Genomic DNA, 25,477 nt, shown 5'->3' with positions numbered 1-25,477 from the left:
GGTTGGGGTCTTTTTTTTAATTCCTGGAACTTTTTTTTTTCCACATAAAAGCCTGATCCGTCATCTCTCCGCCGGGAGATCTCTCGGAGTGAGCGGAGAATTCAAGTTTTCCTTGACTTTTCTCCCTGAAACTCCCGCGGCGCGTAGAGTGGCAGCTGGCCGGATCGGTACCTCAGCGCCACTAGGGGATGCAGTGGCTCAATGGACGGAGCGGAGGCAAAGGTGGTTCGAACTCCGGCCGGCAGCCAATCAGCGGAGCCCCTGGCAGGGGCCCGGAGCCCGCTGCCTTCTGATTGGCTGCCACGGCTCGTTGGCCCCTCCCACCGCCCCTTGGGCAATCCTCCCCTCCCCGCTCGCCTCGTCCCTCGCCCCAGTAGCCGAGGCTCCTGCGGCCGCGCTCGTCACTTCATTGACTCTCGGGCAGTTTGGAGGATTATTATTCCGGAGAACTTTTTTTTTTTTCAAAATTTCAAATTTTACGTTCTGGTCGGCGTCCGACCCTCCTCTCTTCCCAGACCTCGAGTAGAAACGCAGGGGTCTAGGAAGGGTTAGACAGCACGCCACTGCCTGGGAAGAGATCAGACGCGAAAAGTTTGGTAACTAGTTTTCAGGAACGACGTTCTTTCTGATTTCCCTCCGCTGCCGGGTACACTTACGGTTCCAACTTCTTCTCCCCTCCGCCCCCCGATCGCTTTTTTTTTTCTTTTCTCAACGTCGTCTCTCTCTCCCTCCTTCCGTCTTCTTTTCTCTCCTTCCTTCCCGACAAGTGAAATCTGTTTCACTTCGGCACGCTGCTTCCGTCCAGCGCTCCTGTCATTCAAACCCAAAGAAAACATTTTTTTACAAATATTAGCCTTGGGAAGGTCGGCTGTAGCAAGGGGACCGTTGCTAATTTGAAATGCTTATTTAGAGGGAAATATATATATTTATATGAGGATATCTACATATTTCAAACACGGAAATTGGAATTTAACGCTTATTCCTTTTCCTGGCCTCGGAAACTTTCCTGGAAACTTATACTCGGGGCTAATCTATATAATCCTGGAACATTTTATTTTCCTGGTTTCACTTTACTTGGCGTAATTTCCCCGGCAAAATACTCACCTCAACTTTTCAGGATGGGTTAAGTAGATCTCGTCCCTATGAATTTAAAAAGCAAAAACAACCACTCCTCTCGTACACTGTCCCCTTAACCCCCCACTCCCCCCACCCCTCAAAAAAAGTTAGGTCGCCGAAATTGGTTGTATGAATGGGACTGGGAATGTTGGCTGGGAGGAATCATTCTGCCAACCCAATACGAATGATCAGGATCCGATGCTACGTTTAAAGGACCAGAGTGCTAATTTTCTCCTCTCCTCCTCCCCTCCTCCCCGCCCCCCTCAACCCCCAAACCTGAACGCCGCTTGTTAACTCTTTCTCCAGTATTTCTAGGTTGTGGAAGGCTATTCATGGCAATACTTTCCGGTCACGGGAGGGGGAGGAGGGAATTTGGGAAGAGGAGGAGGGGAGGAGTGTTAGGGGGTGGGGGTTAAAGTAAAAGAGTAGGTTAGGGTTGTAGTTTCCTTATATTCAGTATCCTGTCCCCTCCTTATCCAGAGTCAGGCTCCTCCCCTTTAAGCTGATGACACTAGGACCTCCTTAAGTTGCGTCGCGCCACAGCTGTCTGAGAGCACTGAGCTGGCTGGCGCCGTCCTGCTACTTTCAGAAAGAATGCATTCCCTGTAAAAAAAAAAAAATAGAGACAGAGGGAGAGAGGAAGAGAGGGAGAGAGAGAGAGAGAGAGGGAGAGAGAAAAGGAAGGAGAGATACACAATCTGATCAAGCAGTTTCTGCCTCAGTCAGTCTCTCCCGGGTCACTCTCCTCTCTCCTGCTCCCCATTACCGAGGTTGGTGCTGCATTTTCTGTTTTCTTTCTTTCTTTTTTTTTAAGAGCTCATTTTCTGTTTTCCTCCTCCTGGAAGGGTTTTTAATTCTTTTCCATTAGAGGATGTGAGGGGGGAAGGGGATCTCGCTCGGAGTGGATTTCTTTGGGTTCGAAGATTACCGGGCCCGCTGTGGCAGTTGACTAGATTAGGCTGTTTAGCTGGAGTATATATGTCGGCGTCTGTCTTCTTTTCTTCCCTTGGGAGACAGGAATCTAGAGGAGAAGTAGGGTAGGGGGAAAGGGGGAGAGTCACGTCTGATATATTGAGCTAGTGTTCTGGATTGAGTGTATGTGTGTGTGTGTGTGTGTGTGTGTGTGTGTGCGTGCCCTACTCGACGGGCTATAGGTGACCCTGTATGAAGACGCATGAGTGCCTGTGTGTCCCCGTCTGTAGGGGTGTAGGAGTCCATAAAACTCAGGTGTTAGAGTGCTGAAGTGCTTACCCGCGTCTCCCTCCTCTTTGCATTACAGGTGACCCGTGGAGAAACAGACCCGCAAGAGCCGTAAAGACTGCTTGGGGATTCTCGATTTAGACCAGTTGTCGTCATCCCCGTCGTTTCTATCCCTATTCTTCTTATTATTTAAAATTATTAACAATAATTTAAAAAGTCGCCCTCCCTTTCCTTTCCCTCCAAACCGCTGGGACTCTGTTCTTTCCCCTTTCCTCCTCTCCTTCGAACCATCTGTCCGAGGGCAAGATCCTCCCCTGGTCCCCCGTCCCCTCCGTCCCCGGCCCCCGGGTCCCGGGTCCCCGGCCCCCCGCCCCCCGGCCCCGGCCCGAGGCTCCCCGTTCGGCCGCGACCCCGGGGGGGACGCGGAGCGGCCGGGCCGGCATGGAGGTCAGCGCGGAGCAGCCCCGCTGGGTCAGCCACCACCACCCGGCCGTGCTCAACGGCCAGCATCCGGACACGCACCACCCGGGGCTCGGCCACTCCTACATGGACCCCTCGCAGTACCCTCTGCCCGAAGAGGTGGATGTACTTTTTAACATCGACGGCCAGGGCAACCACGTCCCGCCCTACTACGGGAGCTCCGTGCGGACGGCCGTGCAGCGGTACCCCCCGGCCCACCACGGTGAGTCCCGCGGAGGATGCGCCGAGGCCGCGCGGAGGCTGGGGTGGCCGTGGGGCTGGGGAGGGGGGCTGGACCCGCAGTGTCTTCGTCGTTTTGAGCAACGGTGGCTTTTCAACCAGAGAGGAGAGAGACCCGCACACACCCGCACAGACGCACTCACCCGGGGGCACCCCGGCAGCCTCCCGAGGAGATGGAGCCGGCTGGTCTCCTGCAGCCCGGGCAGGGACCCTCTGGGGATGGGGAGGGGGCGGACAGGCAGGGGCGTCCCCCCCCCCCCGTCCCCCTTCGGCGGCCTCGGATCCCTAATCGGGGCAAAGCCCAGAGGTCCTCGAGTCTTCGACCCCAGACGGTGGGTCCAGGCCGCCTGGAGACTTGTGTATGTGTGTGTGTGTGTTTGTGATGTATGTTGTTCGTGGGGGGGGGGGGGCGGCCGGTCCAGGAGTTTGACCGCCTGTGCGTCCCCCGATTCCCTTCCCGGTGTCGGGGGGGCGGCTTCTCTGCCTTGGGCCAGCCAGGTGAAAACGCCCAGCACCCGGCCTCGCCCCCTCCTCGTCTGCCCGCCTGCCCGGGCCTTCCTCTTTCACCCCAGAGGGGAATAGCTTCCCCCGCCGCCTAGCTCGGCCCGCAGCTTCCCACCGCACTTCTCGGCCTAACCGAGCGGGCCGTCGCTGGGTCCGGCCCATAGGCTGGAGTGGCTTTTCTTTTCATGGGAAAGGGGAGAGGCCGGTGGCTTTATAGTGCCTCCCCATGGGAGAAGTCAGAAGAAGTGGACCTGAAAAATAGGTAAAGGAAAACCGTCGGAGAAGTCGCAGGAGGGACCTGAAATAGAGGAAAAACCTGACCCGCAGACAAACTCTGAAGGCGTATGCGAGGTGGAGGTTGAAGGAAAAAAGGGGAGCCAGAGTCAACCAGGAAAAAGTGAGGGTCTGGGTCCCGCTTGGACAGGACAGAGAGAGAGAGAGAAAGAGAAAGAGAGAGATCCACAGCCAGCCGGCCAGCCAGCCAGACGGCCAGTCAGACAGGCAGCCCGAGACCCCCGTCTCTGCGTGTTGACAGAGCTCCTCAGACGCCCGGCTTCACCGCTCTGCTGTCACCAAGGTTTTAAAACGTTTGTTCCTGCGGGCGGCTCGCTCTCTGCCCCTGTTCAATGCCTATCAGCCGTTAAGTGGAAATGCGGTCGATGCAGACTTAATATTATTTACTATACGACTTCCTGGATAAGAGTGAGTCTTGACCCTTCATGTTCGCAGAGCTCTCTCTCTCCCCCCCCCCCCCCCCCCGCCCTCCTTCCCGCGTTCCCCGTCCCTTCCTCTTCCTCTCGTCAAAATTTTGGTTTCAGTATTGTGCTCTCGAGTCGAGAGGCCGGCGACTCGAAGATGCTTCCCCCGATGGAGGGATGCAGGGGATGGGTTGATTTTTTTTTTTCTTTCCGGGGTAGGCAGAGGGCCGAGAGGCCAGCTGGTTACCCGACCCCAGTACGTGGACTCGAAAGGTCCCAATAAAGATCCCGGGTTTATCGATCGAGTGTCGCTCCGTGGCCATCTCCGCCGAGGCCTCCCGTGCCACGAGCCACCCGGGCCTGGTCCAGGGGGGCGAGGAAGGCTGAGTTATCCGGATCGAAGTCCAGTCCTGTCCCAGCTCGGCGCGAATTACGTGCAAATCACCGTGGCCGGCCAAGGCCCAGTCTCTTCCGCTCGCCCCAGTCCCATTGCCCAAACCCTGTGTCCTCTGAGCAGATACGGCTCGAAGGCAGTGTGTGTTTGTGTGTGTATGCGTGTGTGTTTGTGTGTGTGTGTATGTAAGTCAATTCCAGTCTCGTCGACGGCCAGGCGGTGGGAAGCGGGGCGCGGGGAGGTTGGGAGGCCCGGGTCCGGGCCGACCCCGGGCCTAAAGTGGGGAGAGGGACGGTCCTCCGCGCAGCCCCGCGCTGCCCGCATCGCCCCTCCGCATCGCCCCTGTCCTCCGCCCCGCAGGCAGCCAGGTATGTCGCCCGCCGCTGCTGCACGGATCCCTGCCCTGGCTCGACGGCAGCAAGGCCCTGGGCGGCCACCACAGCGCTTCGCCCTGGAACCTGAGCCCTTTCTCCAAGACCTCCATCCACCACGGCTCCCCGGGACCCCTCTCCGTCTACCCGCCGGCCTCGTCCTCCTCGCTGTCGGCCGGCCACTCCAGCCCGCACCTCTTCACCTTCCCGCCCACCCCGCCCAAGGACGTCTCCCCGGACCCGTCGCTGACCACGCCGGGCTCGGCGGGCTCGGCCCGGCCCGAGGAGAAGGAGGCCATCAAGTACCAGGTGACGCTGCCCGACAGCATGAAGCTGGAGACGGCCCATCCCCGGGGCGGCATGGGGTCGCTCGGGGCCGGCTCGGCCGCCGCCCACCACCCCATCACCACCTACCCCTCCTACGTCCCCGAATACGGCTCCGGACTCTTCCCCCCCAGTAGCCTGCTCGGCGGCTCGCCCACGGGCTTCGGATGCAAGTCGAGGCCGAAGGCGAGGTCCAGCACAGGTAGGGTTACCCGCCGCGCCCCCCGCAGCCCCTCCGCCCCCTCCGGCCGGGGACCCGCAGGACCCAGGCCGGCGGGAGAGGACGGGCCAAAGGAGGAGGGGGAGGGGGGTCTCCCTTCCCCGGCTCCCCACCCCAAGCCCCCCGGCACCTCCTCCCGGCCCTCTCGGGGCGCCGCCCCAACAGCGGGCATTTGAGGGAGGCGCTCACCTACTTAAGCTCTGACGTTAGAAAGGTAAAGCAAACCGGCCGACGGAGCCCCCCGCCCCCCAGCCGCGGGCCCCGGGTCCCTGGAGGCCCACCCGGCCCGGCCAGGTGATGCCCACGGCCGGTCCTTGCCACCCTGGACGAAGGGACCGGACCAGAGTGGAGGGAGGGCCTGGGCCTTGCGGTCCGGGACCCCCGGAGGGAAGGGGGCAGAGGGACCGGGCCCAGGCGAGCAGCGGGGAGGCAGAGCCGAAGCTCGATTGGAAATCAAACGCCAGATCGATCTGCTAATTTCGCTTTGGGCCCCGTTCCCTTCTCAGGCTGCGTCTATTTCAGCCCGGCAGTGGGAGAGCGGCGAAGCCTCTCTAGGGCCAGGGAGCCTATTCAGGTGTTACGGTCTCTCTCTTTCTCTCTCTCGTTCTCTCTCCCCCCCTCCCCCCCCCCCCCAACCTCCCTTCCTTATCTCTCCCCGATCCGGAAATCCTCGGAGAATTTATTTTACCGGTGGCCTCAACCAAACCAAAAAACGGCTTCGGGGTCCGACTCGGATTTTTGCTAACGACCCCTACCCCGACAAATTCTTGGGCAAAATCTCCCATCCTATCCATCCTTTCCCTCTTCCCCGCTCCCCCCCACGGTGCCCTCGGATCCCGTGGCCTGGGTCCCGATGAGGGACGTGGGGATTCGTGTGTGTGTGTGTGTGTGCGTGTGTGCGTGTGAGCGCGTGCAGGAAAGAACGATTCCTAGCCCACAGTGAATCGGCTGGGTCAGCGATCTTGCCGGCACTTTTTCAGAGAGAAAGAGACAAATCCGACTGCCGCGTACATGTGTTTGTACGCGTATACACGTGTGCATGTTTGTGCATGTATGTGCGCGCGCGCGTGTGTGTGTATGTGATGAGCACAGTTTCCGAAGCCCACTTTTTTTTTTTTTTTCCGGCGGAGGTCGGGGCTTGGGAGATCGGCGAGCATGAGATCAGTTTTCAGGGTTTTTTTTTTTTTCCAGGGTGACATTTACTCCGACTGTCTGAACAGGACTGTCTCTATTTAGTTGATATGTTTTAGCTAATCCAATTATTTTCAGACTGCTGCACGCGACAGTTGCATTGTTTATCCCACGCCAGGAACTTTAATAGAGTCCGGATGCGGTTAGGCTGACAAAAAACTCAGACCTGCATGTTCAATACATGAAAGTAGACGGGAGGGAGGGAGGGAGTCAAACAAAAAGCAAAAGAAAGAGAGGAGAGAGAGAGAGAGAGAGAGAGAGAGAGAAAGAGAGGGTCTGCTGTGTGATTGAGAAGGTGGGGTGGGGGGCGGCTCAGGGAGTCCCGGGAAGGCAGAGCCTCGAGTGGGAAGAGCCTGTTTGGGGGCTGGGATTGAGTCGGGAGGACCCTATGTGTGGGAGCCCCCTGCCTTGGCACGGGGTCTGGGATTGAGACTTTTCCAACTGGGGATGCTCATGGTAGCGGGAGGGGGTGCTCAGGGTAACAGCACCTTCTTCACTCTGTGTGTGTGAGCGCGCGTATGCATATAGGCGTCAGGGGAAGAGGGGTCTTTTCCCAACTTCCCAATTTCCCTCCCCCCTTTCTCCTCCCTCTTTCGCCTTTTTCCACCCCTGCGTACTGTGTTGGCGTCTCCATTTGGCGACTTTCGCTCTCCCCCCTTTTTTTTTTTTGCTTCGAACGACATTGCCACTCTAGAAAAGAGAGCTGCGGTTCGTGCAAACCCAAACCTGGGTCACCTCATGTACACCCCCCCCCAACCCCCCAGCCTTTCTGAATGATTTTAACCTGGTTTCGCCCTTCCGAAAAACTAACAAAAATCGAGGGCCAAAACACCTGGATGACGAGAATGTGTGTAAGAAAGGGGTGGAGGGCAGCTAGTGGGAAGTTTCAGAGGACGATGCATGTCTGAGTGTGTGTGCGGGTGTGTGCAAGCTTGCTTGCACGCGTGGGTAGGGAGGAAACAGTGGGATCTTCATGGGAGGTGAGGGGGGGCTCTGTTCGTTGCGTCTGTGTGTATGTGCGTTTGTGTGTGTGTTTTCCTTCTCAAAGGCGACAATTGCTGGAGGAGAAGGGAGGGTTGCAGCGTTTTGGAGAAACGGTTGAAGTTTGTGGTTAGGGCGCGGGTGGCTTTTTTATCGCCTGAGCTGGCGTAGTCGAATACACCTTTGCAAACAAAAGGCAGAGCCATTTTGAAGGGGGTCACTTCAGAGCCGGGTGTATGTGCCCGCATTCTCTGACACCCTCTTTCCCCCCATTGCCCCCTCTTCCTCCCCCTCGATTTTCCTGGCCGGCTCTGGTGCCGGGAGGATGGTCCCCAGAGCTCAGAGCAGCAACTTGAGCAAGTTCTGTCTGAAACTGGCTGTTGAATGTCAAAGGCCTCATCGCTTGTGGTTCTCCTCACCCAGAGGGAGGTGTCAGTGTGAATGCTCACCCAACACACACACACACACACACACACACACACACACACACACACACACACACACTGTCTCAGGACAAAACCCCTGCAGGGAAACTGGCCGCTTGCAGAAGCCACAGACTCCCCTTTCCCCTGCCAAGATCTGAGGATTAGGAAGCGGGTGGGGGAGACAAAGCCCCCTGAAAGGTAACCCGTGGGTCTCATCTATTTTACCCTTCCGCATTTCCCCCTAAAAAGGAAACCCTCCCCTTTTCCCCTCCCCAACCTCAGCAGATGAGAGGGACACCCCCCCCCCCCCACTCCCCTGATCCTCCCTCCTTCCCTCCCCTTGTCCCTGAGCCCCCAACATGGGCAGCAAAGGAAGGGGTGACCTCCCCACTCCAAGATGGCTCCATCTTGGCTTGGTCAGCTCCAAACCTCTGGTCCAAATGGGCTGGGGAAGGGGAAAGAGAGGGAAGGGAGAGAGAATAGAGGGAAATAGCCTGTGCTAGAAACGGAGGAAAGAGAAAATCAAAACTCTAAAGCCGGTCGGACTGCCTGGGTGCCCTGCGGGGTCCTGGTGCCTGGCTCATTGGCATATAATAAAATCAAGGGGCAGCTCCCATTCCCCCCTTCCCCCTCCTCTCCCTCTTCTTCTCCTTTGTCTTCCTCTTCTCCCTCTTCTCCCTCTTCTTCCTCTTCTTCTTCTCCTCCTCCTCTTCCTCCTCCTTCTCTCCCTCTCCCTCCTCCTTCTCTCCCTCTCCTTCCTCCTCCTCCCCGGCTTCCTCTTCATGTATACCCATTTTCCTACTTCCTTCAGTTTTATGACCCAAAATGAAAGACATTTCTCGCACCTCAAAGCACATCCTCTCAGTGCCATCCTGAGCCCTTTGGAGATGAAAAAAGACACACAAACACAAACCACACATCAACAACAGGCACTTGAACACCACCCCTGCTGCCTCCAGATCCTCAATCAGTCTTTCTTCACCTCCCTCCAAAGATGGGGTCCCTGGTCCCCTTGCCCCTGGTCTAGACCCGAGATTGGGGTTCAGGGATCCTTGAACTCTGCAAGTTTGTACTGAACGAGACTCACTATGAGGTTTGGGGGAGCGGAGAAGGAGTGTGGGGAGAGGGATCACTTCCTCCCCTTTTGAAGATTCAAGCTTTTTAGGCCCCTTCTGCCCATTGTTTGCCCCCTCCCCTGGTTCTTGCCCTGAATGGGTTTTAGGAGTTGGAGAAAGTCAGACCCCCTCCCCACCCCACTCCCCCCGCCATCCTCCCAGCCTTGCTGGCCTGAGCCTGAGGGAAGTGGGGGGTGGCTGGGGTTCAGCAGGACGAGGGTTGGGGGAGGGGGCCAGTGCCGCAGCAGGGACAGCAAATGCCGCGCTTTTTCTTTTTTTCCCTTTAAAAAGGTCACTTTTATCAACACCACCCTTTCCGTCTCAGGAGGAGAGAAATCAGTCAGCAAACTCCCCCACTTCCTCCACCCCAAATGCCACTTGGAGGGATTGCCCCTCCCTCCCCACACATGAGCTCCCAGAGCCCGGTTCCCTGGGTTGGGGGTGTCCACCCATCCCCGGGACCGGACCCAAGCTGCGCAGTAGTCCCCTACCCCGCCTCTGCCCCTACCTTTCTTCCCCACCAGGTAGTCTTCTGAGGTCTCCGCCCTCTTGCCCCTCACTCCCCTTTTGCCTTTTTTCCTTTTCTCACCCTTCCCTTCCTGCTTCACCTCCTCTTCTCCTCGACCCGACCCGACCAGCCCCCGGAAAGTCGCTGCTTTCTGAAACCGCCCTGTGCTGCCCTGGGGGAAACAACGGCCCTCTCTGTACCTATTTCCTCAGGGGAATGGGTTGACTGAGAGCCTGAGCGTGGCCGGTGATCGATCAATCAATCGATCAATCAATGTCAGTCCCTTGACTGTGTTGCTGGTGGGGCCAGAGTAGACTGGAACATTCACTGTGACGTTCTCCATCGATCTGTCCATCTGTTTATCCGTCTTGTAACTTTGCACCTATCGCTGTGGCTCTGGATTGTCAAACTCTTATCTGTATCAGGCTAAATCCCAGGTGGAAAACTGAGGAGGATGAGGGCACCGTGGAGGGACATTCCTATTTTTCCTTTCCCTTCTCTCAGTCCGATTGGAGCACATTGCTGAAGCATTGCCCAGTGCCCAGAGGGAAATGGCAGCATGGTAACTTTTGCTAAAGTGACCCCAAGAGAAATCTCTGTCTCTCACTGGCAGCTCGTTCCACTCCATTCCCTCTGCCCAAGGCACCTGGCAAAAGACAGGGTTGGATTGTTATTTAACTCTAGGTGGCTTTTTGGGAAGGCAGGGATGAGGGAGAAAGACATTGTGAAAGGGCAGAGAATTAATCTTTTTAAGCAAAGGGCCCTGGAAAAGTTGAGGCGGAAAAGAAATTCCCAGAATGGGAGGAAGAAAAAACAAGATCCCTCATCTCTCTCCCCACTGCCGTATTCGCTGCCTGTCCCTTCCTTGCGTCCCTGTGTCTTTTCCATAAGTGACTTATGTGTGATCTTGTTTCCAGAAGGCAGGGAGTGTGTAAACTGTGGGGCAACCTCAACCCCACTGTGGAGGAGAGACGGAACCGGTCACTACCTTTGTAATGCCTGTGGGCTCTACCACAAAATGAATGGACAGAATCGACCCCTCATTAAGCCCAAGCGAAGGCTGGTAAGTCTTCTTCCTCTTCCTCTTCCTCTTCCTCCTCCTCCCCCACCTCCTCCTTCTCCTCCTTCTCTTTCACCACCTCCTCCTCCTCCTCCTCCTCCTCCTCCCCAGAAAGCGCTGATCCAACACTAACCTTTCTGTGTTTTTAATTTCCTCTCTTCAGGAAGGAGAGCTTTCTGCAGGAAATTGGCAGGACAGTCCAAAATCATGTCAGCCTGCACAGGGAAAGGTTTTTATTTTTTTTTAAAGTAGGTTGTATAGGAAAGGAACTTCTGACGCCTTTTTTCTTTCTCAATCTCCATAACACTCTTATTAGGAATGTGCCCGACAGGTTAACGAATCGTCTATCTGCATTTCGTTAAAATGAGCGTGATTCAAAAATCATCAGAGTTTAAGATAACTGATTTTTGAATTGGTGAGGGATAACCTATTAGCTAGATGACATAAAGCATTAAAAGAACTTTCCCTTTCTTCCCAGGAATAGAAATTAGGGATTCTTCTTAGGCAGAGGTCTGAGTCCAGTCCTGCTTCTGACAGGGCATTCTGTGGGGCTACTTCGATTTTAGAGTAGTAGGGAAGGAGGAGGAAGAGCAGAGAATCTTAGCACCTTGCCTGCTTGAATTTCTTTTCAAGACACCAACAATTTGCTTTTGTTTTTGACCCAATGATAATTTTTAAGAAAGGCACGTGAGATGTTGGCAAAGTTACCTTGACTGAAGACCAGTAGCTGCAGGCCAGGATGAGCAGGGCAGCGAAGGAAAGGCTAGTCGAAAAATGAAACTGTCCTCCGCAACCCATCTTACACATTTCAGACATGTAGGCAGGGTGAGGAATCGAAATGCTACCTGTGACGCGGACATTGAGAGAGAAGTGCAGCGTCTCAAGTGGAAAAGAGTCAGTGCAGTGGATGGGTTCATGTCCCTAAGTTGATGGGCCTGAAACTCCACATCAGTGTTCTACTTCAAAAAGTTTCCTAGTGCACCCCGCTACTAAAAAAATCCCACACCTTTCACATCCTCACCAGAAAAAGGAAAAAAAAAATCTAGGGATGGGAATACCAGCGAGATGTCAATTTTTGATGTTTTGGCAGCTTTCGGTCTCTTTGCTTCCTTCTCTCCATTCCTCTCTCCCCACCCCCGCCCTGTCTCCAACTCCTCAAAGCCTGTGCCCCCAACCCTCTACTTCTCCAAATACAGTTTTGTATTTTTTTCTTTCTCTTATGTGCAAAGCTAACTTCCTAGGAAAAAGCTGCCGGATATCTGAGCACTGGAGATAACTCATAAACAACAGCTCTGCTTCCCCAACCCAAACATTAAGATGTTTGAACGTATCAGAACAAGAAGCATTTGAAAAAAACAGCTGGAGGTGTTCGCACAAAATTAATGTGATCGCACCACAAAAGAATGTTCTGAATCACTCAAAACCTGGCCCTGGTAAAAACTCATGTCCTAAAAATATACTTAGGACTATACCCTCAAAATGAAAAAAGAAAACGGTGCCGCTCTTGGAAATGCAGTCTGTTGTGCTTGGGTCAACATGATATTTTCCCTGTTGGCTTGTCTACGCAGATTCCACTGAAAGGCCCTAAGTATATTTTATATCATTTTGTCTGTGCTTACTTTCCTGAAGAAAGCACTAAGGTGCTGAGTAGTAACTGATTTTCACTACAGAGCCGAATGGCTACTCTCACATTTTAATCTCTCATTCCTTTTTAAATTATTATTTGGGAAGAAACTTGCAAGTAAAGTACCTCGACAATTATAACTCGACAACCCAGAAGCTCCTTCTGAATTTTTCTCATCTCCCCTCTCCGACCCTACTTTAACTCCTGGACATCTGACTTATTTATTTATTTATTTTCTCCTGCCTCCTCTAATTCTCCCCATCCGGTTTCCTATTTTTATTTTTAAATCATTGAAGATTTTCAGAAATGTACTGCAGCACAAAATGCAGATCTTCTGTAAGATGCATATCTGCCATTGAATAAACTAATTCAGGAAGCAGACGTCATTACTGAAAGGAAGATCCTTAGATAGTTTTTTCTACGGCCCCAGAATTTTGTAAGGATTTCTGACAGCGAGTCAGCAGCACAGCCGCTCAAAAATATGAGCATGCTTTGTGTAGTCTTGGCAGACTGGACACGGCGATTACCTTGCCGAGTTTATAGGAGTGGGAGGGCTTTTCTCGGTTTTCTGTGTTCATTTGCCTTCCCACCATTATCAATATACTAGAGGAATTTTTACAGTTTATTTATACTGAATTCCCACCATTATCAATATACTGAAAAGGAGAAGAAAGCGAACCAGAGTCTGTTAGCTGCCACTAGTCATTCATACCGTGTATTCAAAACTGTGCCGAGGTGGGCTGATTTAAAAGAGAAATGCTACCCTTTAAGGTGATTTTACAAAACAGGGTTAATGAGTAGCATGTTACTATAAATGCTGTATCATTGAGAATATCATCTTGGAATTTTTAATACCTTTTCTCTTTAGAGATCAAAGGGCATAAATTTGATTACTTGGTTTTGAGCGTGTCCACGGTGAATTGATAGCTTATATCTATAGATCTATAGATATATCCTTATGTAAAACCCATCTATCGGTAGTATATGCTGATATAAAACCCCATAAGGATTTAAGGGCCTGTGGAGTTACCTGCCTTATGCCTTAGAGCAAAGAATTAGCCTTTGGACTGTGTTTTAATTTCCACTTCCTCGATCTCTAGAGTTGAAAACTTGCATTCCTAAAATTGTGCGCCTCCGATATTTAGAGCCTGCCACAGTCAGCTAGGATTGGATAGATGATGTGATAGTCTGAAAAGGGTATTTTTTGTTTTGTTTTGTATCGGGAATAAGGTTCTGCTCCAGTAAATAAAACTGGAAAATTTCTAGGTCAAATAGTTTCCGATTTCTCCAGTTTCTTTTAGACCAGGTGGTACCCCAGACTTTTCTCCTGATACCATACGGACAGGAAAGCATGTCTGGGTCTCTCTAGTTTCTCTTCCAGGTTTCCATAACTAGATTAAAATTTCCTTGACACAATCAAGGGATAATTGACTTTGACTTTTTGGTCCTTGCCTGCTTTTTCTTCTCTGACCCCGAGAGCTGGTCCACTTTATGAAGGGTTGTTTGCTATCTGTGTGTGTTAAAATTTCCCTTCTTTGCCTCAAATGGAGCTAAATAATTAGTTGAAAATTCCAACATTTTCCCCCCTGTTTTGTTTCCTTTGTTATCAGTGTTGAAAATATTTATTTTTGCCCAGAGTGGGTTTTTTTGGTGTAGTTTCCTGTTTATTTTTGCTTTATTTGAAAAATAAAATGAAAACATGCAAGTCAGAACAAGATGAAAAGAAATCGTTCTTTTTAAGTCCCATTAAAGCAGTGTCCCGAGCACGGAAATGGTGGAAAGACCCTGCTCCCCTGCTCCTATTGCCCTACGACCTCCCCGGCCACTAAACTCAAATAGTAGACTGAGTGATTTTTCACACAGAATGTGTTGAAACACCCAAGCCTGAGGGGCTGTGGGAGATCAGGTGAGTTGGTCAGGGATCCAGGGTCAGTATCAGGTAGTAAATTTTCTTCGGCTTGCCGTCTCTGTCACCAACTTCAAGTTACTGAAAGGGAGAGAGGAAGACTCCACCCACATGGGGGAAGGCTCGCAAGTTTAGGCTGCCCAAGAGACCACTTTCAGCCACGGTGTCCAAATGTTGTTGAGATATTTTTGACAAGTAAGAAAGCCGGTTTTGTCCAGAGCTCTCTCAGGTTTTTGTGAGAAACAAAATGAAGAATCACACGCATCTGTGGATGCGTACACATGCTCTCCTTTCTTTAATCAGTTTGGTTCCACTCCGTAAGTCTTTTAATAAATGGGAACTAGTTGCTTTGGCTCCGTATGGGCAGTTCAAATCACAGAATTCGGTGATTTTGTTCTCCAGGAGCTCAAAAAGTTTTTCTCCCATCCTGTTTCAGGGGGCGGGAAGGTAAAGCCGGGCCTTCCCCGCCACCGTAACTCCAGCCTGAATTCTCTGCTCACCATTCTGACTGTATCTCTGAGAGGTCTTGCCAGCTCCCAGGCTCCCCTCCCTGCCCCGAACCTCCCTCGGACCCCACTAAATGGAGAAAACGATCAGTGCTCTGAGGTCACTGGCACCTAGATATTTTTAAGCTGTGGGATTCTGTTCTTCTAAGCAGATTTTGGGGACCTTCGTCACTTTCATGTGGTCCGCCTGCTAGTTTTGATTTCATTGACAGATTTCTTTTTTTAGTTTGTCTCCGTTGGTAATGCAAACCTATTTAATCCGTGTTTGATTTCTTTCCCCCACCCCCCCACCCCCCTGCCAGTCCGCAGCCAGAAGAGCAGGTACGTCCTGCGCAAACTGTCAAACCACCACAACTACCCTGTGGAGGAGAAATGCCAATGGAGATCCTGTCTGTAACGCCTGTGGACTCTATTACAAGCTGCACAATGTAAGTGTAACTGGAACCCTCCACGAAACTGTCCCCTTGGCTGGTGCCTTTGCCACGACGCCTCTCTCTCTCTCTCTCCCACCTCCCCCCACCCCCACCTTACCAACGCCCTCCTTTTTCCCATTTAAATTGAGCCTCCCTAGTTTGGGGTAGAGGACTGGCCTCAAGTCATTTTTTGTTAAATGATCATTGGGGTAATAGGATCTAATTTGGAACATTTCTTAAAAAAAGAAAAAAAAGAGGGCCATAAAGATTGGTAACAGTATAGCTTTGCCATATACGTGCCAAGACAGGAGGGGTTTATTCACAGAGAGAGATATTATCCACTTAGTATGCATTGGAAAACACAACATGCAATGTTGCAATCTGATATGCTTTGTGTGCCTGGTCTGGTTTTGCAAGAAAAAAATGTTCCCATTGGAAAACAAAAAGAAGTTGGCAATTATATTTCGGTGTTTCCTTGCTTTTGCCTTCCTTCTAAAAATGATGGCAATAGTGAGTGTGTGTGTGTGTGTGTGTGAGAGAGAGAGAGAGAGAGAGAGAGAGAAAGCGTAAATAGAATTGTCATGCGTGGCACACTGATTTCCTGAGACTAAGAGGACTGATTTGGTTACCGGGGGCTAAGTGTCTCCCCTACTCAAACTGTGCTGTGAATTTTAAACGGGTCCCTCGTCTCCTCGAGACGTGAAATGTAATGTCGGGGAAGATTTCATCTGACAACTCTGTCTTAACTAGCTTGCACATGCAGAGAGAGCCCGAGGAGAGCGGCAATCTGAAATTATCCATACCCAGTAAAACAGAGCCTTGAGCTCTTTCTCCTCCTCAGGTGCACTGGAGCAATAACCCTCATCAATAATAATTCTGCATAGTACAATAAGGCTTTTCTTCTTCACCTTGGGTTCGGCTGGATGTATTCCTGGCCTCTTTCTCTGGCTTTCTTCATTTGGCAAGTCTCTCCTCTTTGCTTACTGGCCTCCCCAGCCATTTTGTGTGAGTGGCCTTCTTCAAAGCAGGCCTGACCTGGCCCTGAGAGCTGAGTTCATATTGACCCTAAAGGAAATCTCGGTTTTTAAAAGGTTTGGCTCTCAGAATTGCTGTTTGCCCTTCCCCTCCAGAGCACTTTTCGTTTCTCTGGAGCTCTTGGCCAAGCCCACCTTTGGAGCTGGGACTAGAACCTTCTCGATCAAGCTTGCTCTGTCCACTGCACTCTGGGGTTTCTGGGGTCAAGGGAGGAATTTGGAGGTTTTTCAGTCCGGCTCAGGACAACCTAAGCATGTTGTTGGCAAAAGTCTCTCTTCGGCTCCATCGGCCCCGACCCCGCTCCTCTATGCCTTACCGAGTCGAGTTCCGGCCCCTCCCTCCCCACCCTGGGGTCCCCTAAAAATATGGACTCTCCCTATCAGTGCATCTGTTCCTCGTTCCTTCCCCCACAACCCTGTCTTTGCCCAGCGGGACAGGGTAGGTGCTAGTAACTGATCAAACCGCAGCTCTGCCTGGCACTTCAGAGGATCCCACTCGCCCACCGGGCTTGAGATCTAAAGATTTGTGATCAAGAGCTGGAAGATTCAGGAGGTTGAGGTTTAGAGTAACTTCTCTGTCATCTTCCGAACTGATAAGCTCGGTTGACAGCTGAGTGTGGGGGGTGTGGGTGGGGGGAGTTAGGGAGGGACCAAGTCCTTTAGGGGGTGGTCCCAGGTGACTCAGTGCCGGGAGAGAGAGGAGAGGGAGGTAGGTGAAAGCTAGTGGGTGGAAGGGGGAGGGAGTTGGGCAAGACTCCCTGTGGTAGTGTTGAATAATTTGGCTCAGGATTTGCCAGCAGAGGGGCTGCTCCTAGGTTCGTGGGGCAGTCGGGGTGGACCGCGAGATGTGGCTTGACCCATGGGTGGTGCTGGATTAGGCTCTCTGGTCTTCATCCAAGTGCAGAGAAATTTTGGACCACTGCCTGGGGGCACAGTAGCAGCAGCAGCAGCAGCAGCAGCAGCAGCAGCAGCAGCAACCGAAGCAGGGCGGCCCAGGCTCGGTTTTTTTTTCATCTGTCAGAGGGGCGTCCCAGGGTGGGATGGATTGACAGGGAACCTTGAGGTCTAGTCGGTTTCAAACGAATGCCAGATCCTACCTGGCCTCCGTCTAACTGCCGGAACGTAGGTCAAGTGGCCAGGATCCTGGGAACGAGACACAGAATTCAGTCGACTCTACTGAATCTATTTATTGATTGATTTATTTTATTTTATGGTATCTGTGAAGCACTTACTGTGTGCCAGGCAGTGCTGGGGTAGATACAAGCTAATCAAGTTGGACACAGTCCAAGTCCCACACATTTTATGGGTGAGGTAAGTGAGCCCCAGAGAAGTGAAATAACTTACCCAAGGTCACACAGCAGAGAAACGGCAGATCTGGGATTAGAACGCAGGTCTTCTGACTCGCAGGCCCACGCTGTCTCCCCTACACCACACTGGTCCAGTTTGACCTTCCTTGCCCACTTGGAGAGTTTCTCTCACCAATCTCCTAAGCCCTGTCTGACTGGGAACCTCCTATTCCCCTGAGCCTAATACATACGTCTATGTATGGGCCTGGTCCCCCGAGGGTTGGTTATTAAATATGAGGAACCGGTGCAGTGAATAAGCAGAGCAGTTTTGGCCTTCTCTCTGGGGAAGCTGGGCTGTAATGAGGTTGGAGTCTTTAGGTTTTCACTTGGATTTTCTGAAAGATCCCGGTCAGCAGTCAGTTTGTCAGAGGCAGGCTGGGAATTAGAGCCCACTCCAGGCACTACTACAAGTGTCACTACTGAGAAGTAGCATGGCCCAGTGAGAAGGAGTATGGCCTAGTGGAAAGAGCACAGGCCTGGGAGTTAGTGGACCCGGGTTCTAATCCTGGCTCCGCCACTTGCCTGCTGCGTGACCTTGAGTAAGTCGCTTTGCTTCTCTGTGCCTCAGTTCCCTCATCTGCAAAATGGGGATTCAATACCCGTTCTCCCTCCTGCTTTGCCTCTGAGCCCCATATGGGACCTGAGGATCTTGAATCTTCTCCAGTGCTTAGTACAGTGCTTGGCTAATAGTAAGCGCTTAACCAAATAGTACAATTGCTTTTATTATTACAGTGGAGGGGAGGCCTTGGGCGTTGATGTTTTTAGGCTGGTTCAATGGCCATTGGGCTTTTCCATCTCTATTTACCCTTCTCAAATCCCTGCAACCTGGCAGAAGCAGCTATAGGGAGGGCAAAATGGGCCTTGCCTTAGGAAGAGCGATCCTAGATTATTACCCAGTCAATCGATTAATAATATTCATTGAGCCTTTGCCCTGTGTAGACTATTCTACTAGCTCTTTGAGGACACTGGTCATGTCTACTAAATATTTTGAATTGTTCTCTCTCAAGAGCTTAGTCCAGGGTTCTGCATACAGTAATTTCTCAGTAAATGCCACTGATTGACTGTCCTAGGAGAAGCAGCATGATGTAGAGGATAGAGACCGGGCCTAGCAGTCAGAAGGTCATTGGTTCTAATCCTAATCTAATCCACCACTTCTCTGCCATGTGACCTTGGGCAAATCACTTTACTTTTCTGTGCCTCAGTGACCTCATCTGTAAAATGGGGATTGAGACTGTGAGCCCCATGTGGGACAGGTACTGTGCCCAACCCGATTTGCTTGTATACACCCCTGTGCTTAGTATAGTGCCTGGCACATAGTAAGCCCTTAACAAATACCACAGTTATTATTATTACAATTCACTGTTAAACTCTCATTTGCCATCTTATGAAAAACTCTTTCTTAGATACATGGGCAGGGACATTAAAATTTAGCCCCTAAGGGGCCTTCACTGCCTTGCATCTAGGGCACTAGAAACCCCCAAATTTCCACTGATTCTGAAAGCATCCTTGGAGTTTGTAGCTTTTGGCCAGGAACAGTTTCCTTCCTGTTCACAGCCAGAATCTGTATGAAATGGGTGATCTCCGACTATAGTTTGTTTACATAACCATACCCCCAAAATTATCAGTCATCATTTTCATTGTGTTTGTGTTCTTTCTATCTAGATATCTCTGTATGTGGGCCATGAGTATCTTTCTAGTTATCTTGGTGTCTCGTTATTTGTGTATCTCAATATTGGTGTAGGTAGCTATTGGTGTTTTTGGGTATCTGGCGATGAAGAGATTGCTGTCTATGTATTGTTGCATCTGGGTATCTGGATAGGCATAGAGAACTGAGTATCTAGATGTCAACAGGTAGATATCCATATAAGTGTAGATCTATACATATCCGGGTAATTGTGTATCTAGATATTTATCCATCTAGATCTCTGGGAAAAGAGATTTGGTCATCTACAAAGGCCTACTTTGTCTTTAGTTCAAGCCCTCTGGTGGAAGGGAGTTGGATACTGTATTTCCTGCCAGGGTGACCACCCCAAGCTTCTGCTCAGCCTCCCAGGCCAGATCCTTATCTCCTCTCTTCCCCGGCCAGCAGGACCTTCTAGAACCCATTTTTTAATGGTATTTGTTAAGCGCTTACTATGTGCCAGGCACTGTACTAAGCACTAGGGTAGATAGAAGCTAATCAGTTTGAACGTAGCCCCTGACCAATATGGGGCTCACAGTCTTACACCCTGTTTTGGAGATGAAGTAACTGAGGCCCAGAGAAGTTAAGTGACTTTCCAAGGTCACACAACAGACACTGGTAGAGCTAGGATTAGAAGTCAGGTCCTTCTGACTCCCAGGCTCATGCTCGATCTACTAGGTCACACTGCTTCCCTACCAAGTGCTTGCATCTGTCTTTCGGCTACTCCTCTTGCTAATTTTGAAAGTTTTTACTTCAGAAGTTAGGGCGGTCAGTGGTTCATAGGCCTAATGTGGATAGGTGCTCCCCTGTTACTGGGCGTCGGATGGATTTCCTCCCGGCATCCCCCTTTCTGCCTTTGGACACCAGGTCAGGCTCTCTTCCATAAGAAGGGAGTTCAGTCCAGAGGAAATGTACTGGGTTGAATTCAACCCAGAAACTGAAGTCAAGTGGCCTGCTGACAGTGATGAGAAGCTGTACTTTATTTGCTCTGCTCCTGGGCTCTGGTTTGAATGTAAGAAGTTTTAGGGACTTCAGTCCTCAGAGTCCAGATTGCCCATGACCTTTTCTTCCATCATCAGGGCCGGAGGGATTGGGGGTGGCTCGGCCAATGGGAACTGGGTTGAGCAGGATTGAACCGATAGATTCTTATGTCGTGGGGGAGGTGGAACTTTAGTGGGACCAGATACCAAATAGATGTTAACTGATTTTCCCATGTTTACCCTAGTGCTACTGCAGCACATTCTAAGTGCTTAATGAGGGTTAGGGATACAAATGGCAGTAAATGACCTTTGAGCTGAGGTAACTTCCCACAGGAAATGAACCCGGCGTGGGGCGAACAGTCTAGTTCCCCACTCATTCTGAAAAGACCAGAGAGGATGAGTGGAACCGAGACTGAGATAAGTCTCTCCTCAGTCCCAAGGTCGAAAAGCCAGCATTCTGTAGACGATACTCCTGTTTGGGCTGGCTTGCCTTTTTAAGGGCATAAGGGTGACAGGACATATTCCTGACCCTTTGAAGTCCTTCAAGGGGAGTTTTGCCTCTGACTGGCAGTCAAAATTATAGTCTGCTATTTGCCCCAGTTGCTAGGAAAGCACCCTGATAGTATAAGTCACAGGGCAGAATTTTGGTCAGCTTCCACCTCTAACATCTTTGGATTTCTGAAAGTCTTAGGAGAAAAGCGTTCATGGAAAATGAATCCCCAATTCAGGGGTGGTGATGAGAGATCAATGATATTTGGTTTTTGCAGAGTGTTGTGCTAAGATCTTTGGAGAGTACAGTACAAGCAGAGTGGCCTGATGGATAGATTATGGACCTGAGAGTTGGGAGTACCTGGGTTCTAATCCTGGATCCCCAACTTATTTGCTGTGTGACCTTGGGCAAGTCACTTAACATGTCTGTGCCTCAGTTACCTCATGTGTAAAATGGAGATTAAGACTGGGAGCACCATCTGGGACAAGGCTGGTGTCCAGTCTGATTAGCTTGTATCTATCCCAGCACTTAGTACGGTGCCTGGCACATAGTAAGCGCTTACGAAATACCATTAAAAAAAAGTAGAATTGGTAGACGCGATCCCTGCCCTCACAGAACTTGCAGGGTGGATGATGGGTTGGATAATGCGGGATGGTGACGGTTAGGGTGATGGGGAGGACGAAGGGGAGTGCGATGGGGAGGGGGAAAGGGTGACGGGGAGGGTGGGAGGACGATGACGATAATGATGTTTTTGTGTTCAAGTCTTCCATCACTTTGGAGCCGACATGAAAGCAAAAAAAAAATAATGGATTTTTGTTTAGATTAACAGACCCCTGACTATGAAGAAGGAAGGCATCCAGACCCGAAACCGAAAAATGTCTAGCAAATCCAAAAAGTGCAAAAAGGTGCACGACAGCCTGGAGGACTACCCCAAGAGCAGCTCCTTTAATCCAGCCGCCCTCTCCAGACACATGTCTTCCCTCAGCCACATTTCACCTTTCAGTCACTCCAGCCACATGCTGAGCACCCCAACACCGATGCACCCACCGTCCAGCCTCTCCTTTGGACCGCATCACCCCTCCAGTATGGTCACTGCTATGGGTTAGACTCCCTGCTCAATGCCTAACGGTCTCAAAAGTGAGATTCTCCCCCGCCCCCTCCCCTAACCCCCACCCCCCGCTTTATACTTGCATTTTTGCAGGAGCAGTATCACGAAGCCTAAAATCGATGGAAATATGTCATTTGAAGGCGGAAAGCAAAAGTGATGTTTGCCACTTTTTCGGAGGAACTCACTGGGGTGTCTTATGTTCGCAACCACTGAATCTGGATCCCATTTGTGAATAAGCCATTCAAACTCATATTCCCTACTTAACAGGGTCTCTAGTGCTGTGAAAAACAAACAGCTGAACATTGCATATAACTTATATTGTAAGAAATACTGTACATTTGAGGAAGACTTTATTGCATCTGGGTAGCTGTAAGAAAGGCATGAAGGACACCGAGAAATGTCAGGAACATGTGGGGAGAAAAGGAATGCGGAGTTAAGAAGAAACTCGGTCTAACACGTGGATGGACAGCCCGCCCATCGTGTTTCTCTCATCACTGGCCACAGTCGTCGGATGCATTTTAAAAGTAAAAAAAAAAAAAAAAAAAAAGATGTGTAGGCAGATCTTTCACTCAAGGCGGAGGGGTCTCCGCTTAAGAAATACTCTGAGTTGCGGGTGATCGCTGTTGACATGCAGGTATTGCCATTTAGGATTTACAGACAGTCATTCTAATCCAGGCCGATATCCATTGTGAACGAGTCCCTGTAATTGTCGTTTGTATGTATAATTCAAAGCACCAAAATAAGAGAGATGTAGATTTATTTCATCATATTATACAGACTAAATTGTTGTATAAATTTATTTACTGCTAGTGTTAAGAACTGCTTTTTTGTTTTAATATTTTTTCTTTCTCTCTTTTTTTTTTTGGTTGAATAAACTAGATTACGTTCCGTTGATCTAAGGTGGTTGTGCTTTAGAGGGATTATTTTCCATTTTGTTTTTTTTGAATGATATTTATTAAATAGCTTCCATGGGTACAGCAGCATCTGTCTTTTCACTCACTCCTCCTGCGGCCTGGTCCCAGATTCCCAACTTCAGGGGCTCCCGTCTCACTGAGGGAAGCTTGGCTGATCTTTGAGCTCCCTCTGAGTTCTGGGTGAATTGTCCCTGCCTGTAAACAGACGGTGGAAAAGGAAAGGGAAGAGCTTCGATATTGGAGAGCGAACATGCCGCCTCATCTGGGTGAGGGGCCAAGAGCTAGTAGCGATCCAAGTAAACGAGGAAACAAAGTAAAGGGGCCATCACCGAACGGAGCTCGACCCGACCCAGGTTCCCCAGGCGGTGCCAGACGGGGTCAGGGACGTGTCTTCTTGGAGGTCGAATTTGTCCCAGGAAATGTTGTCTTTTGGGGCAGGGGAGACAACCCGGTAACTCTGAGCCCCACAACGCAACAGAGCAGTTGCCTGTCTCATCCTGGAGAATGCTTTGGTCAGCAAAACCCCCACTGGAGATCCCAAATGGGAATTTTGCTTGCCTCAGGGCTACAGGATCAGACCTGCTGCGGACGGATTCCTTGTGGTAACTTTCAAGGTATACATGACCTGGGCCAGCTCTTGGGTTTCATTTCTGTTTTGCTTTTCTATTTCCAAATAGCTCCACAGTGAAGGATTTAATGGAATGTTTGCGAGACATTGAAACAAGCATTTTGTAACGCTGTATATTTCCCTTTGACTCTGTTGACAGGATGTGTAACAAACTATGACAACACATTTTGAATCTATGTTAATCGCCTCTCTGCTTTCTTAGCAAATATTTTAAACCTAAAACTAAATGTTGAGATAAAAAAGGAGTAGAGAATTAATGAGATGCAAATGGAGATCTTACTGGCTCCTAATTGAATCACCTACAGTTTAGAATGCTATTTTTCAATTACTTTGAAGCACCAAAGGAAAGAATCACCTTTTGCCATAATAAACTTGGGAGATTTTTGTTTTGCTGTAAGTTACAATGTCTCAGGATTTTCCTCCGTTTTTCTTCATGAGCAGATCTGAGTTAACGCCCTTTCACCTTTAAGAACAGAGAGTTCAAATTCTTTACATTCTTTGGAAAAAACAAGCACCCTAACAACTTTGACTTTTAAATAATCTAGCTGTATGAACACATTTGACTTGATTCCTTCCTCAGAAAGCTGTCATTTCATCATTCTGTATATTTTGTTAACATGCTGAGGCTTTTAGGTGATGCAAAGCGTTCTTTTTTATAATTCATGGTGGCGATGAAAGTTTGTTCTTTAGAATATTATCTTACGTTCTCAGTTTTTCTGTTTTCGATGAAGCACATCAGAGAGCAATACTAGAGAGGGTTTAATCCAGATTAAAAAAAAAGCCAGATCAAGAGCTGTTGACCAATGTATTGCTACGATATTTCTGAGTAAACTGTATCCCTAATTAATTTCAAAACTGTCTTGCCTCATTTTTGAAATAACACATCACATCGATTTATTCCCTGAACCTATGGAAGCACTTGAGTAGCAGAAGACTCCCTCTGATGGGGTCAGGGAAACAGTCAGAAAAGGTCCCTAGTCAAGATGTTGGGCATCCTCCTTCACTCATATTTGTGGATGTTTATCTAACTCTCCACGAGGCTCAGAACTGGCCTCTCTTTGTGGGTGAAGGGCTACCTTAACATGGCACTGTCAGGCTAAATCACCTGGAAACCACAAATACTTGACCTTAGTATCATTGCATTAGCACTTAAACGGCTGTCTCCCTGAAAAAGTGTTATTTGGGTTCAGTGGGGTTTGGTGACTAAAGATGAGCTCTACTGGGGTGAATCCCCGAATCCCTACCAATTTAGCTCTTGGATCAGTTAACTCGATACTCCCTGAATGGCCACACACTTTTGGCAGAGCCCAGAACGACAAGCCGGAAGCAAGAGATCCGTTCTTCGGGAAGGTGGGCAAATATGAACGGTCAGGGTTGAAGTGCTCAAAACTGTATAGTGTCGCCAGATCTGAACTCCAATCTGAATCCTCTCCTGATTGCTCTGCTCTGAAGTCGACTGCTCTTTCTCACACAGAACATTTTTGCTTTCCCATTGCAAATCAGGTACTTTTACACAAAATCAAACTCCCCAGATCATCCCTATAGTCCTCAGATCTTTTCAGCAACTGGATACTTTCCCCCCAGTATCTCCCTGAAGTTCACTGCTGAACAGGGAAAGAAAACAAGGAGATTAAAACCCCACAAGGAAAAGATTGTAACTCTGGGGGATGCAGTGGCCCTGCAGTTATTTTTCGAGTCTTTTGGAACAGGTTTCCTCTGGTTAAAAACTGACCGCTTCCAAAATTGAAAACCCGAGATAGACCTGCAACCTAGCTTGAAATGGCAAGTCCCAAGACTGAAAGCTTCCAGAAAAAGATTTGCATGCTTTTACAAGAAACCTTCAGGGATGAATTTGCCATGAAGACTTTTACTTCTGGGAAGATGGGATAATCATGATTGTGGTAAGTGCTTATTCTGTGCCAAGCGCTATGTTAAGGGCAGGAGTCAATACAAGGTAAGCAGATCAGACAGCCCACATGAGGCTTACGGTCCAAGAGAGAGGGAGAGTAGGTCTCTTTTCTTCATTTTAGAGATGAGGAAA

General features: G+C 50.1%; 1 protein-coding gene across 2 annotated transcripts; it reads left to right on the top strand.

The window, feature by feature from the left end:
- The first annotated feature begins 2,714 nt into the window (after window positions 1-2,714).
- GATA3 (GATA binding protein 3) lies at window positions 2,715-24,291 on the top strand. Of its 2 annotated transcripts, none has more exons than XM_029078201.1 (5): window positions 2,715-2,998; window positions 4,972-5,508; window positions 10,667-10,809; window positions 15,145-15,270; window positions 21,608-24,291. In XM_029078201.1, exons 1-5 carry the CDS (start codon window positions 2,758-2,760, stop codon window positions 21,890-21,892), a joined length of 1,332 nt encoding a protein of 443 aa, XP_028934034.1. In that variant the 5' UTR covers window positions 2,715-2,757; the 3' UTR covers window positions 21,893-24,291. The 2 variants fall into 2 exon arrangements, with proteins under 2 accessions (XP_028934034.1, XP_028934033.1); XM_029078200.1 differs by having other exon boundaries at window positions 10,664-10,809.
- The last annotated feature ends 1,186 nt before the right edge of the window (window positions 24,292-25,477 follow it).

This window comes from Ornithorhynchus anatinus, chromosome 13 (assembly GCF_004115215.2).
Source record: "Ornithorhynchus anatinus isolate Pmale09 chromosome 13, mOrnAna1.pri.v4, whole genome shotgun sequence".
Classification (NCBI taxonomy): domain Eukaryota; kingdom Metazoa; phylum Chordata; class Mammalia; order Monotremata; family Ornithorhynchidae; genus Ornithorhynchus; species Ornithorhynchus anatinus.
The sequence above is the reverse complement of the archived record's forward strand: the minus strand, read 5'-3'. Positions and strand labels throughout refer to the sequence as shown.